Source organism: Callorhinchus milii, unplaced genomic scaffold (assembly GCF_018977255.1).
Source record: "Callorhinchus milii isolate IMCB2004 unplaced genomic scaffold, IMCB_Cmil_1.0 Scaffold4, whole genome shotgun sequence".
Lineage (NCBI taxonomy): Eukaryota > Metazoa > Chordata > Chondrichthyes > Chimaeriformes > Callorhinchidae > Callorhinchus > Callorhinchus milii.
The window spans coordinates 23,837,051-23,852,157 of record NW_024704745.1 but is presented as its reverse complement, the minus strand read 5'-3'; the positions used below and the strand labels follow the sequence as shown (position 1 = coordinate 23,852,157).

The 15,107-nt window shown below is 43.0% G+C and overlaps 1 protein-coding gene across 1 annotated transcript in view; it reads left to right on the top strand.

Moving 5' to 3' along the window:
• The first annotated feature begins 2,817 nt into the window (after positions 1–2,817).
• rasa3 (RAS p21 protein activator 3) overlaps positions 2,818–15,107 on the top strand; it is a 128,653-nt gene continuing 116,363 nt past the window's right edge. Inside the window, exon 1 of the mRNA XM_007891782.2 lies at positions 2,818–2,909. Coding sequence (XP_007889973.1) covers positions 2,855–2,909 — 55 coding nt within the window. The 5' untranslated portion in view covers positions 2,818–2,854. The remainder of the gene's footprint in view (positions 2,910–15,107) is intronic.

The following is a 15,107-nucleotide window of genomic DNA, read 5'->3' as shown; positions in this document are numbered from 1 at the left end:
ACCTTCCTCCCCCTCCCCCTGGCTCGTTCCTGGGATCTGTTATTGTGAAGCGCTCTGAGCGCTCAAGTTGTTGTTGTTCAGGGCAGCGGAACAGAATGTTAGGAGAGAGACTGGTTGACCGTGTTGGCCAGCAGGGAGGAGAGGAGGAGGAGTTGAGTGACCAGCAGCTGGGTGAGGAGGGGTTCGAGGCAGCAGGTGGTGAACTTTATGCGGGTGATTGTGGTTGAGAAGGAGGAGGGAGAAATTTGGGCTAAGTAGTGGGAAATGGCAGTAGCTGTGGCGGAGGGAGAAAGCCTTGGTTGTGGGTCAGTGAGTTGATGTGGATGATGAGGTTTGAGGAGGAGAGGAGGGCAGTGAAGTCTAAGGAGGTGGTGCAAGGGGAGTAAAGGTGGAGTTTGAAATCACCCATTATGAGTAGGTGTTCAGTTCAGAGGGACAGGGATGAGAGGAGAGAGGAGATATCAGTGAATATATTGCTACATCAGTAACATAGCACCTTATCACGTCTTCTAGATGTCTCAAGCACTTCACAGAATATACTGTGTACTGTGGCCGAAAAACGTAAAACAATACAAGTTTTAAAATGTAGGAAGTCCATTACCTTGTCAAGCCAGAGAAAGGGAGACCTTTGTGTAAATTCAGGCAAAAAAATAGCAAAATATGCTTGGTGAAACAATCTCTTTTACTATTGTCCCCTAAACATATACAGTATTTGCAGAAGAGTCTGAAATTCCTGCAGCATAGGATACTGAGTTAATTTTGCTTCAGTTGCAAATTTGTTACAAAATGTTAGATGAAAAGAAGCAAGATACAGTAAGCTGTTGAAATACAATTGAGAGGATGGCTTAGTCATGCTTCTGAATCACAAAGTTGTGGGTTCAAGTCCCATGTTGGGACTTACTTGGAACTCCCATTCTACGATGAAACTCCAGTACAGTACTGGGGGAGTGCTGCAATGTTGGAGGTGCCATTCTTAACACCTCTGATGAAATGGTAAATTGGGAGTCCCAACTGTCGAAGGGGATGTTAATGATCCCATGGCATTGTTTGAAAAGAGAACAGAGCTGGTTGACAACCCCCCAGATAAAACTGGTCATTCATTTCATTGGCTGTTTGTGGGATATTGGTGTGTGCAAATTGACTGCTGTGTTTGCCAACAAAGTAGTCACTGCGCTTTACAGTAAATTTTGTGAAGAGCTTTGAGATGTCTTCCTGACATGAAAGGTGCTTTATCAAAAGTAAGGATTGTTATTATCAACAATCCTTGCAACTATTTACTTATGTATCCCTTTTGAGTCTAAGCTAAAAATAAATACAAATGTATTCATAACAAAAATGCAAAAAAGAGAATGGGTAATTTTCGATAGCAAATCAAAACTACTGAGGGAAACCAAGAGGAAATACAGTCCTCTGTGTCAGAGGGGTGTTTAATTGGAAGGTATCTTCATAAATCCATAAAGAAAAATATAGTAAATTATGGTGTACACAAAGGTATACATTTGTCATGACAACACATTTTGCTAAAGTGCTTTGAAACTGGTTTAAATTACACATATAGTATTACAGTGTAGCATGAAAATTTTATTTTTTATGTCCCATGATGATTGACCAATACTCTGGTCTATCTTTGGTCCCCTCCTCTTCAATATCTATATGTTCCCTCTTGGTGACAGCATTGCAAACATGGGGTTAACTTCCACTACCTCTCTACCTCCATCCTTGAGTCCAGGACCACTGCTGTCCTAACAGAATGTCTGCCAGACATCAAATCCTGGATGAGAGATAACTTTCTTCCGTTGAATGTCAACAAGTTCAAAGCCCTCCTGATTGGCTCCCGTCCACACCTCAAGCACTGACAGCATCACCATCGAAGGATGTACACACCACCTGACTAGCTAGTCCGGAACTTTGGCATCTTGTTTAACCCTCAACTATCCAGCCCATGTCCTCTCCCACATCAGGCTCCGTGACCCTATCACTCCCATCCTCACCCGGCTCCACTGGCTTCCCATCACACAGAGGATACAGTTCAAGATCCTTGTCCTCATCTTCAAAGGCCTCCATGATCCCACATTTGGCAATCGTCCCTTCTGTCACTCTGCCCCCATCCTCTGGAGTTTCAACCGCAGTCCCTCCACCTCGCCCACTCCCTCGGCTCCTTCAAGACTTTCTCAAGACCTTCGGTCTTCCTGTTTCCCCCCCACCCCCTGCCCAATCCGGGACCCCAGCTCGGGTCCGAAACGTTGACCGCTCAGCGCCTCGGGATGTTCCTCCCAACGTGAAAGGTGCTATGCAAATGTAATTTTGTTGTTGATTTTGCTGTTGTCACGTCTTCGAGACATCTCGAAGCGCTTCACGGAACATATTATACAGTGACCGGACTGCACGTTTCGTGGGTGAGAGGCGGCCGGGATGGAGGATGCCTTAGCGCTGGGGATGTGGTCCCGACGTGAAGGGCGCCATACACACCTGACTTGTTGTTCCTGCCTCCACACAGGGCGGACAGCTGAGAGCTGTCCAATCAGCGGCGAGAGCTGCCGGACGTATGACCAATAGGAAACGGCAGGGCCGGGAGTGCTGCAATGCCCATGAGGCGGCGGAGGGGCGGGGCGTAGGTGTGACACTGCCCAATAGGAGGCTGCGGGGCGGGGCCAGTGGTGCGGCAGTATCCAATCGGAGGCTGCGGGGCGGGGCCAGTGGTGCGGCAGTATCCAATCGGAGGCTGCGGGGCGGGGCCAGTGGTGCGGCAGTATCCAATCGGAGGCTGCGGGGCGGGGCCGGGGCGTTGCAGTGTCCAATGAGCGCGGGGCCGGCGGAGAGCCGAGGGTTGTCAGTGAATGGTTGAGCGCTGAGGATGGCGGTGGACGATGAGGGGCTGCGGGTGTTGCAGAGCGTCAAAGTCAAGATCGGTAAGAGGCGCTGCCCTGCCGCTGGTGCCTGTGCGTGTCGGGGCCGGCGCTGCCCTGCCGTGCCGTGCAGTGCCGTGCAGTGCCATGCAGTGCCGCGGCCAGGAGCGGGCAGGGAGAGGCTCGGGTCACCCGCATGCTTTGCAGCCGAAACATTGTGTCTTGTTGAATGAGTGAGTGAGTGATGTGAGTGAGTGAGTGAGAGAGGGTCGGCAGCAGTGCAGTGCAGTCCTGGCTGTTCGGACGTGCCGCCGGCGCCGGGCGGAGAGGGAGAGAGAGAGAGAGAGAGAGAGAGGAGGAGGAGAGGAATCTGACTTTCCTCTTTCCTTTTCCATGGCTGTGGCGATTTGCAACGGTGCGGCGGTTGTGAAATACTGCGCCGAGCGATTCCCCTTTTTCAGTAGATTGCGGCGAATGAATTCATCTCAACGGGGGGTGTGAGTTCATTGCCCAGACTCTCCCCCTGGATTAGAACCCCCCCCCTCCCCCCCCCCCCCGGGATGCTGATGCATTGCCGTGTTTTGGGGGGTTGTGCATTTCAGATGCAAAAGTTCCGAACCGGGAGGAAGTGTGTGGTGTGTGGTGTGTGTGTGTGTGTGGTGTGGGGGGGTGGGGGGCTTTTGTGGGGGCGAGACGAGCCCATCCCATTGACAGCTGCCTGCACCCACCCACCCACCCACCCACCCGCTGGATCGGGCTCCCTGCTGTGCACGATGCCTGCCTTCAACTCAGCAATTACTTAGCCATTTGCAGGCGAACACCCAGATCAGTGCCCCTCTGATGCTTCTTAAAGGATGGACATTTTCACCGTTAGTACGTTGCACTTGGCACCTGCAGCGATCCCCCCCTCCCTCCCTCCCTCCCTCCCCCCCCCACCCCCACACTAAAGGCTGAAGCGTGAGATTCCTCAAATGTCTTGTGCACAATACTGTTGATGTTTTCAGCACATAATTTGACGCCCGGGAAGCACTGATGCAAATTTAGACCATTGAAGAAAGATCTACCACAAGGGGCACTGCAGGCTGGGGCTCCCTGCAAGTTAAAGGTTGTGTTAAATGAGCAGTACTTTGTTGTGAGGGGGTGAGAATTGAACCTAACACTTAATATTTTTTGCATTTGATGTCGCGCCTTATCCATGTCATTGAGACGTCTCAAAGCGCTTTTCGCTGAACGTATTGTAAAGTGAACTAACTGCGTATTTTCTGAGTGAAACGCAGCAGTCAATTGCGCATAACAGTGTCCCACAAATATTTATTTTGTATTTAAAAGCTCTTTTGAGAGTTTCATCTTCTGGTTAGATTGTCGGTTAACAGTTCACTTACCTGACAGCTCTTTACTTTCTTTTAGTCTGACACACGTGAAAATCCATCAACATACTTAAGAGTATCCAAACAAAACAGTTTCATGCTTGGCATCTACAACAAGCTTGCATATATATATGTATTATATATATAGCGCCTTTCGTGTCGGGAGGGCATCAACTAAAAGTGCTTAAAAATAAAGAAATTTTACACATTCTACATCTACACATGGAAATTCATGTGTATTGGAAGGATGCATCCTGCTTATCTCATTCTAGAGTGTATTAGGCACAGGTTAGCAAGTGGCAAGGCGATGTGATCATTTCTTGTAACAGCCCTTGCATTTCATATATTTTATATACATATATCACCTGAACAAGTACATGTGACCTTAGTTAAATGTCTCATCTAAAGGGTGATGCCACCCCTACAATGCAGCACACCCCCAGTACTGCAGTGGAGTATCAACCAAGTACCAAGCATTCCTTGGATATGTGTTCCAAGTACCGACCTGAGGCTTGAATCTACAACCTTCTAACTCAGGTGCGAGTGTTACCAACTGAGCCAGACTGGCACCTATGTAAGGAAATAGAAAAATTAAGCAGCTACTCTGTGCCAGCAATGAAACAACTGATCAAATTTATTCTTAGGTTTTGGTGAATTTTGTGATGAAGGAATATTGGCCATTGAAACTGCTTGCTCTTTGAAACAATACTGTGGGATACTTTAGTTCCTTCTGAACCATGGCCATAGGCAGACATTGCAGAGCTCTGAGAAATGTCCCAGTGTGAAAGGTGCTACATAAATAAAACTTGTTGTTGACATCTCATCTGATTTTCAGCAAAGAATCTCCAGATTGCTCAATATTGCTTGGAGTTTTATCTTTGATTAGGAGCTCAAGCCACAACCATGCAAGAGTGCTATCAGATTAGTCACACTAACACCTAGAGTAGTGATAGGGAGAAATAATTAGCTTGTGAGAATGCTTGGGATTAGCAACAATGAAGCAAAAACAACTCTCACTTATATTGTGTCTTGAATTGTTTAACATAAATGGTAGCGAGCAGAGGGAATGAAGAGAGAATTAAGGATGTTGACAAAATGCACAGTCAGAGATATTTTTTGAGAGTGTTTTGATGCAGGGAGGGAGGAAGCAAGGTAAAAAAGAGATTTGGAGAGTTCCAACAAAGGCAGAATTCAAAAAGTGGAAGGGCAGGCAGATCAGCCTAGCAAAAATCGCATAGATGGAATGGGAGGAAGTGGGAAGAAGTGAGAAAGTGAAAGAGGAAGAGGAGAATAAGAAACAACAAAATAAATCAATCAGATGTGAGAAACCCAGTCAATATTGCCTTTACTGAAATCCCAGTGACACCTTGTCCCCTCCCCCCAGATCAGATGGGGGTACTTTCATTTTGAGATTCATTGCACTCAAGCTTTGTTTTTGTGGTATCATCTGACTACCCCAAGATGATTTGTCATAACCTCTGGATGTCTGGTGACTGACAATAAGCATTAAATTCTGTAGCCATGTGTAGTGTTTGCCAATTGGAATATTTTCATTCTTTTGTTAACTGTCAAAGGCAGGTGCTAATATAGTAACAAATATAATGTTCAACTCAAAAAGTAATAAAACGTCTAGGATTAAGGATGTGATACAATAAGTGGATTTTGGCAGACAAATCACAGCATGGAAACAATTGGATCATGTAGTGAGTCTCTGCTGTTTTGTTTGTCCTTTTTGTTCATGTGGAATTGTATCACATGCTTAACCATGCGGGATTTTGTCTCTCCTTGCCCCGTTTTATTTTCATTTTTTAGTTTTTTCTCTCTCTCCTTTAATTATCTCCCCAAATCTCAAAGGTGCTTGTTTGGCTTCATGTTCCTTCTTCTAGGAAATCTTCCGCTGTTCATTTGTGAGCCTTGGCAGCTTTTGTCATGTCAGTAGGCTATTTGACTGTGGGAGACATTGCAGCCAAGCACAATGTTACTAATTTCTGGATCTATCCGCTTTGAGAAGTTTTGGCGATGTGATAAAGGGCTATATCACATGCAAGGATTATTATTATATAATGTGGGAGATTTGTCAACAGTCTGAATTAACGTTAAATATAGAATCAAGAGTTTACCCTGAGACCTAGTTCAGTCAATCCCAGAAACTGCAGGATGGTCATCGCCCACACTCCCATTCACCCGCATTGGTTACTGAACTCCTATTCTTCAAAAGTCCAAGCACCTTACAGCAGGTGCCTCTGACTGATTCTTCCCACTCTATTTGAGGGAGCTGTGTCAAATTGTATCTCACCAACTGGCAGCATCTGAGAACCTCCAAATCATCTTAGATCCAAATTCAAACCTGCAGATTTCTGAGCTTCTGAACTTGCTGAGCCATTGGGAGCGCCTTCTCTGAAATGCGCTACAAGTGTAATTTAACAGGCGCCTGTGTGAGTCTGCTTTCCTGGACCGAATAAGTAGGTGAGAATCCCACACCCTGCCTCTGCCATTGCTTCGCTGTGAAGAAATATGGAACGGCCTATATTAACTTTCTGTTTTTTTACTGCTATTGGTAGAAATTAATTCCTGTTTTCTGTTTAGGGAAGTCCTGCCCCTCACATAGTCTGGCCCATGTACAACTGGGGATCAGTTTTATACAGTGATAATTTTCTGATTTCTGACCGAAATTCTGAATTTTTTTTAAAAATCAGAAAATTATCATTGTATAAAACTGTAATAGACTTTTGAAGAATAGGAGTTCAGTAACCAATGCGGGCGAATGGGAGTGTGGGCGATGACCATCCTGCAGCTTCTGGGATTGACTCAACTGGGTCTCAGGGTAATCTCTTCATTCTATATTTAATGTTAATTCAGACTGTTGACAAATCTCCCACGTTATATAATAATAATCCTTGCATTTGATATAGCCCTTTATCTTCTCAAAAACTTCTCAAAGCGGATAGATCCAGAAATTAGTAACACAACAAAGAAACATCATTACTTCTGTAAATTTAGAATGAGAATCAATCAAAAATCGGAATCTAAATATGAAAGTTGTGTCATATCTTAACATTTTTATTTGAAAAACAAATGGTGACTTTTTAAGACAAGACATTTTCATATCGGAGCATAACCTTTGTTTAGCCTCCATATGCCACAAAATTGCACAAACAGCATAAATAGTAAATACCACAATACTTTAACATGAAGTGGAATACTTTGTGTATAAAATATCAATGATAAGTTACCTTTTGATACTTATTTACATTTCAGGGTACTTTACTGAACTTGATGCAGTGACATTTATTTCAAAATAGTGTCGCAAAAGTAACATTGTTATGTTTGTACCAATAACACACATTAGGATGTACTGTGGAATGTATATTCTAAACAACCTCATTTTTCTCTGCATCTTCCTCCTGTGCTAGGGTACAGTTTCAAAGGTGCTGATTATACAAGCTCACCTTTTGTAGCTATTTGTGAGCCTAACCAGTGAGTTTTAGCAGCCTATTTCATTTGACACTTCTGAGCCCAGTCCTTCTCAGGAATATTCTCAGCAAGTAGTTATCATGTCAGGGAAATTTGACTTGGTACTTTTTTCCTACCCTAGCTGGATGCTGAGGCCAATATTAGCATGTCTATAGCCTGAGATAAACTAACAGCAATACTCGGGTTTGAACTGGGTACCTTCCAGGTTTGGGTTGTGCAATTTCACATAAGGCAACGGCTATTATTAACTGAGACATTGGGGGATCTCAGCCAGATCTCCATTTAGAAGATTGTCTGAGACAGGGAAATACTTCTTGAGGAAAATAGAGCATTGCTTTGGGTGCATAATTCCCTTTCCCAACAATTCATAATCCAATTATTAAATCTTTTTTTTAAAAAAAATCTATCCATTTCAAACTCCTGTGTAAATTGAATGCTCAGGTTTGTGCAGAATATCTTTTATATTCTGTAAGTGGGATATAAAGATAGTCACTCTCATAATCAACACTTTTGAAGGTTTTTCATTTAGTAGATCCTTGCAGAGTGTTTTTGTGCCTTAAAATTTAAATGGAGATCAAAGTAAATTTAATCTGAATCTAGACATAAGGTCAGCTTCTCAGTTCAGCAGCAGTAAAAATGCCCATTTTAATTTTTATTTCAAGTTCTATATGTTGTAACACTGAAAGACTTGAAAATGATAAGTGGGTCAAAATCAGCTGTGTCTGTGCAAAGTACACAATACTTAGGTATTTACTAGTGGCATATGACCGGTGTAATAAAGCCTCAGCTATAGTATTGATAGCTGGCTGCAAAACACAAGAGTTTGTTTAATCTCAGTTTCTAAGGCTTGAAAAAAGCCTGTGGGATAGGATCCTGTGGGAACAGGATCTGAAGTATTCTTTTCAATTTGAGGAACGGAAAGCTGCATCGGCTGACACCTATCAAGTTACCCCAAACGCTTGTCTGCAATTGATCCATTATGAAACTGTGAATGGGGTTCACGTCTATACCTGGCATTTATTCTTGATGGGTCTTTGTTGTATAAAGAATGTTGGAGACGTGTGCTGATGTGAGCGTTCTAGCGCTTGGCAATACCCCAGAGCTTAACCTTCTCGTATATATGCATGTTAGTGCCTTTCATTTAAACACTTGGCTAAATGCATTCAAGCAGCTTATGTTTTGTTTTCCATGTAACAGGTTGAAAAGAGTTAAAACGTGTTAGATTGACCTTTTGCTTCCTACAAGTTGTTTTTTTTCACAGGGGAAATTCTATTCCTTTGCCTAAATGCTGAGTGGATATGTCTGATCAGCTTTTCTTAGCAAAACTGGTTTTCAGTTCCATGGAAGGGAACGTACTGGTGTCCTTCTACTGAGTTTGTTAATGTTGCACGATTTTTGCTGAGGCTCAGGAAGAGACTCCAGCCTCTGGAGAGTTTCAGTCAAATGATCAGGACACTCAGGAACAAAGTGGCCTCAGAGTAAAGGTTCAACAACAAGATTACATTTGTGTAGCGCCTTTTACGTCAGGAGGACGTCCCAAGGTGCTGGACAGTGTACAGCATTTCATACCCGAGCTGAGGACGGGGGGAGAAGGGAGGGGAGGGGAAGGGCCAATGACATGGTTGAAGAGGAGGGTCTTGAGGCGGGACTTGAAGGAGGCTAAGGAGGGGGCGAGGCAGAGTAATTAGGGGATGGAATTCCAGAGGTTGGGGTCAGAGTGGCTGAAGGCTCACTGATGTGTGTAGAATTGTAAGTGTATAAATGTACAGAAAAATACAGCACACCTATGAACCTATAAATCAAACTAGTTTTAATGAATCAATTACAAAATCTAAATCACTGTTTTTTCTGTGGGGCCCAGTGTCAACTCCCGCTAGACTCTCAGCATGCACCAATGCTGCACTGAGCAGCCAACCGGCCTAGATCTGGCCTCTGAAAAGGGTGTCAGTACACTGATAGGACTTAAATAAAAGAATGGTTGCATTGGACAGGTGATGGTTGAAGAGAGGCAGTTTATTATGGAAAATCGACCAGAATTGTTCCAGAGTGGTTGTCGACAGCAGTTAGTCGCCGAATAAAGGTGGTTGTTTTAACAGGTTTTATTGTACTTGTTTGTGGTCTTTCTGCTGCCTCTCTGTTGTAGATTGTCTGTGTTTGAAAGCTACACTTCATTAATCCTGGGGATTTCTTTTGGAAATGCAAGCTTTATGGTCATTGTTTACAGGCTTTACCCTTCTGCTTAGTAATTGGCAGGAAACAGTTGATGTCAGAACCAAGACCACTGCTCGTTGATGTATGTTATCAGGGAAATTGTGAAAACTGTTTCCTTGAAGTTGACAGCTCTGCAGCCAATCACACACGTCAGCCCAGGGCTATAATGGAGATAAGAAAATTGTTTTTATGTATGGGGCGGTGGGGTGGGGGTTGGAATACACCACAAGAGACTCCAATCAACATGAGCTAACATTGCATTTACATAGGAGCTAGATAAATATCTGGATAGGGATAGGATAGGAGGTTATAAAAAGATAAGTGGAGCCAGACAGTCAAATGATCTAAAGAATAGGGTAGTTCCTACGCTCTGGCACATACGTCATCTGCAGGTTGTAACTGGTCAGAGCTGCATGATATAGATTGTAATATTTGATTGATATCCTAAGCCTAAAATTTTACACAGCATATTTTATCATGGAATTACCCTTGGTAATCTGTGGCCTCGCTCAAGAGCTACAGTGAGCTGTATGCTGTATGCTGTTAAGAGGAGTAGATTTGATGGGCCAAACTGGTTTTCTCATTCTACGTGTTGAATATTATGAGAATGAGGTTAAAACGCTTGTAAAAGTAGCCGTACAAACCTGCAAGTTACAAGTTTGATCCACTATTTGAGTTGGCGGATTTCAGCCGAGGCAGTCGTTGGGATTTCTACAGTTGGCACCAACAGCTCTGAGTTAGGGAAGGGAAATCAGAAGGTGCTGTTTGTAAATGCCATGTTAGGACATAATCAAGCTTGGCTGTGATTTCCACCCCCCCCCCCCTCCCCCCATAGACAAATAACCCAGGAACAGATGAACTGGGCAAGTTATTAAAGTGGGACAATTGTCACTGAAATGGTGGTCCAGGATGAGAGAGTATTTTCAGGAGACATAAAGAGAAAACTAAGCAAGCTAGTCTGTGTTTTCCAAAACAAGCTATTCACAGTCTGATATTTAGATGAAATTGCTAGCAATTGAACCATTATATATTCATGCCACTCAATTCACACTGTCCTTAATGGTGGGATCACAAACCATTAATTTTAATGATTAATTTTCCTTTAGGTGTATTTTATTTCATAAATTAGCAGGGAACAATAGATTGTATTTGTATTTAAAAAAAGGATAGTTAGTTGTGAGCTTGGTAAATTATTAAACCTTTGTTCATTTACTCATGAAATTGTTTTACAACATATTAACATTTTAAACATTGCAGAAAAACAAGTAAAATAAAGCACAGCAAACAATTAAAAAAATCTAACTAGATGGCTGTCTGCAACACAGTAGGGAGGGATACTGCAGATTACATTTTTCGCTTCCCAGTCTTTTATTTTTTGTCCATTAACTGACCAGAAAAAAATGCAATAAATTAGAATTTGCTGCAAATGATATGTGTGAGTACAAAGGAAGAGTAGACAAGGTTTTGGGTTCATGTGAAACTCCCAAGAATGAAACCTTGAGTGTTTTTAGAGCACCAATAGAATTATATTCATTAACTTCCGAAAACCTCCACGAGTTTGTGTCTATATTGTGTAGGTGTTATGCATGTTATCTTGGCCCTACCAGCTGTTTGATGAAGCCTTTATTGATTTGGTACCAGAAGGCTACAATCTCCTTCTGTTATCGTGTAACTGTAAAATAACATTAGTTGTGTCATTCATGTAAGGGTATTATTCAGAAGCTGCATTATATATTTATTTAAATAATGACCATATCCAACCATTTCCTCATCTCTTCTCCTCTCGCATCTCCCTCCCCTCCACCAAGCCTTCCACCACCTCTTTCTACCCCTGGAGAAAGCTTCTCCCCAAAGTACCTTACAAGCACCCTCTAATCCTTGAACTTTCTCTCCCTCTTTCCACTACCTGCAGTGATACCGTTGTAGCCATCATCAGCTAAATGACAGCCACTCCTTCAATTTCAATTCCCTTGCCCTTTTGAAATCCAGAACAGTCTCCAAACCCTTCCACTCCTCCTGGTATGACAGCAACCTCTGTTCCTTTAAATCTCAAACCTGAGCACTTGAGTGTAGATGACATAAAACTGGTCTCACGGTTCACTGCCAGATCTGGCTTGAGCATCTTCAAACCTAATGCCTCACGAGCCCAAGCCACATTCTACTCCCAGGCCATTCCTGGAGGCCAAAAATAATCCAAAGCTTGTTTTCTCCACTACATATCACCTCCTCTGTATGCCCCCTCAAGCACTTTCAATCTTCACCTCAAAAGGCCAAGTGCAAAGAGGTCCTGGACTTCTTTGTCTCAAGGATAGAAAGAATGACTGCCTCTTCTTCCCATGTCGCCTAGCACCTCGCCCCAACCCTTTCATTACCTATTCCTTCAGCTGCCGCTCCTAACTTCCCCCACCCTACACTTCTTTGCCCCCGTTTCTCCTTTATTTAAAAGAGTGAAATCTTATTAATTGAGCTCTTGCAATGAATGCAATGTGTTTACATTTGAGGTGATCAGTTGAGGGTATAGTAGGTAATCTGGTCAATCAGGACATGAGTTAGGAAGAGGAAAATCTTATGGCCCTTTTATATCATTGCCACTGACGACAGCCCTGAGTTTAGTGGCAGTGCTTTATTGTTAAGGAGGGCACTGCTGCCTAAAGAGGAACTGAGTTCCTACTTAAGAGGCAGTTTGAGGTATAAGGGGATTGAACATTCACTCGTATTCAAGAATTGGTCTATATACAGCATTTGTCAAATCTCGTAATACATCACAAGCTTGATTCACTGTGTCGACACCTGCTTCACATTGACTAGGCACTTATAGTTTATGATCAATGATCTAAACCCAAATTATTTTCTTTATCTACCTTTGCTAATTTCCATGTGTGTGGGAATACTGTTTATCGCATGTAGATTCATCTGCAAAGGCCTCTGAAGGGGAAGTTGGAAGTGAGCCTGTGAGGTACTGGCAAAAATACTGTTGTGTGCATGTGTGAAGTTGGACTCAAGGTTAGTAAGGACGCTCTGAGCTTGTCTGTGTGATACTAAAACCGCATGCACAAGTGCACACCGTTGCATATGTGCGCCAAGTACGTACTTTTGACAACAGCAAAACTAAGTCTTTATATTTTTCACATTATACAGTTTAGGGCAAGAGATATTGTAAAGAGATAGAAAGAGAAAGACAGAGCGGAAGAGTTGGAGATAATCGGACAGAGAGAGAAAGAAAGAAGGGCTGTCACAATGTATACTATAGTGTATACCATAGTGACAGTGTTATTCTTGATGGAACAATATTTTAGTTGGTGCTGTAGCCAATTAGTGTTTTGTGTGATTATCTGCAAAGATAATCACGTCCCAACTAGTGCAGATAACTGTCTCTACTGTAATACATCTACCATTTCATTTTTGCTAAATGCATTAACGTGTTCTATTGACATGAACATCCAGCTATCATTTCTTAGACCATTTACTTAATTGGCCCAGATTCCTAGCTCCATTTCATTCATAAATAGTCTAAACACCAGGGACATGGGATAGATCCTCGTGGAAATCTGCTGGTTACAGCTGTCCAGCTTGCATTTATATAGTGCCCTTCCCGCGGGATAGCATCTCGGAGAACTTAACAGTGGTGGAACCTGACACCAAGGCGGGGGAGGGATGAGTGACTGTAAGAATGGTCGAAGAGGAAGATCTTCAGGCGTGGTCTGAAAAGGGGGAAGGAGGGATTGAGGGAGAAAGTTCCAAAGTTTTCGGTGTAGTGGCTGAAAGACCAGCTGCCAATGGTGGAGCGGAAGGGACAAGGGACAAACAGGAGACTGGAGGCAGCCAAGCGGAGGCGGTGGGTGGGAATGCAGAGTAAGCAGGTCGGAGAGGTAGGGAGGTGCCAGGGCATAGACGAGTGTGAGGATCTTGAAGTTGATCTGTTCTGTGTTCGGGAGTCACTGGAGCCTGGCTAGCTGTGACAGAGTTTAGAACGGGTGAGTATATCGACGGCGTAGTTCTGAATTAGATGGATTTTGTGCATAGTGGAACTGGGGAGACCAGCTTTAGGCAGAGAGCATTTGTCATTTTCATTACCCTTTCTCCTCCTGAAAAGCCAATGTTTAAGCCTGAATAACTGGATAACTCTCATCAACTTACTTACCTCTTTATAGATTTCAATAGGTGAATCGCAACTTCTAATATCATGCTGTGTTCTGGCTCACCTCTGACTTTCTCTCCTCCCCACCCCACAGTTGAATAGCCTGCTTTCAGTCAACCTAAATTCACACTTAAAGAATAACCATTTGAGCAGAATAGCGGAAGTTGGCCAACAAGTTTGGAAACACCACAGCATGAGCCATGCCTTTAGGATAGTAGGAGGCAAACAAGAAAGTAATTTACAGTGCATCTGATTCAAGCATTGAATTAATGGCAATGTATTTTCAAATCCTGCCTGAATGGAGATGGTTGTGCATTTTATTTTTGTGTTGATTCACTTAATGCTTTTCAGTGTGTAATTCACTGGGAATTTTGAACACAGCAAGTACCAGCAATAATAATAATAATATGAAAATAATAAATCTTACATTTGATGTAGTGCCTTATCACGTCTTCAAGACGTGATATATATAAGATGATTATAATATTGCATTTAATATTTAGCTTAAGTATATACATGTTTATAAAATTTCCAATTTCAAACAATTTTGCTCCAAGGGAGCAAGTAGTTCAAACAGGAAAAGAGTACAGCTAATGAAAAATTAAAGCCTCTTAGAACTTCACAGTGCTGCACTTCATGCCCTGAAGGTTAGGATGTTCAGTGTGTACATTATTTTACTTGTCAAGATAAGAAATATCAGTCTGGCTCAGTGGTATTACACTCACTTCTGAGTCACAAGTTGTGAGTTCGAGCCCCAAGTTGGAATTACAGTCTAAGCTGACACTCCAGTGCAGTACTGGGGGTGTGTTGCATTGTTGGAAGTGCTGTCCTTCCGATGAGATATTGAACCAAGGTCAACCTGTTCAGGTGGCCATTAAAGATTCCATGTACTATTCGAAAAGAGAAGGGAGTTTCTCCCAGTGTCCTAGCCAACAATCCCCCGATAATATTGGTCACTCACTGAATTGCTGTTTGTGGAACGTTCCTGTTCGCAAAACTGGCCGTCACATTTCGCTCACAAAATACACAATCCACTTTACGATATATCCTGTGAAGCGCTTTGAGACACCT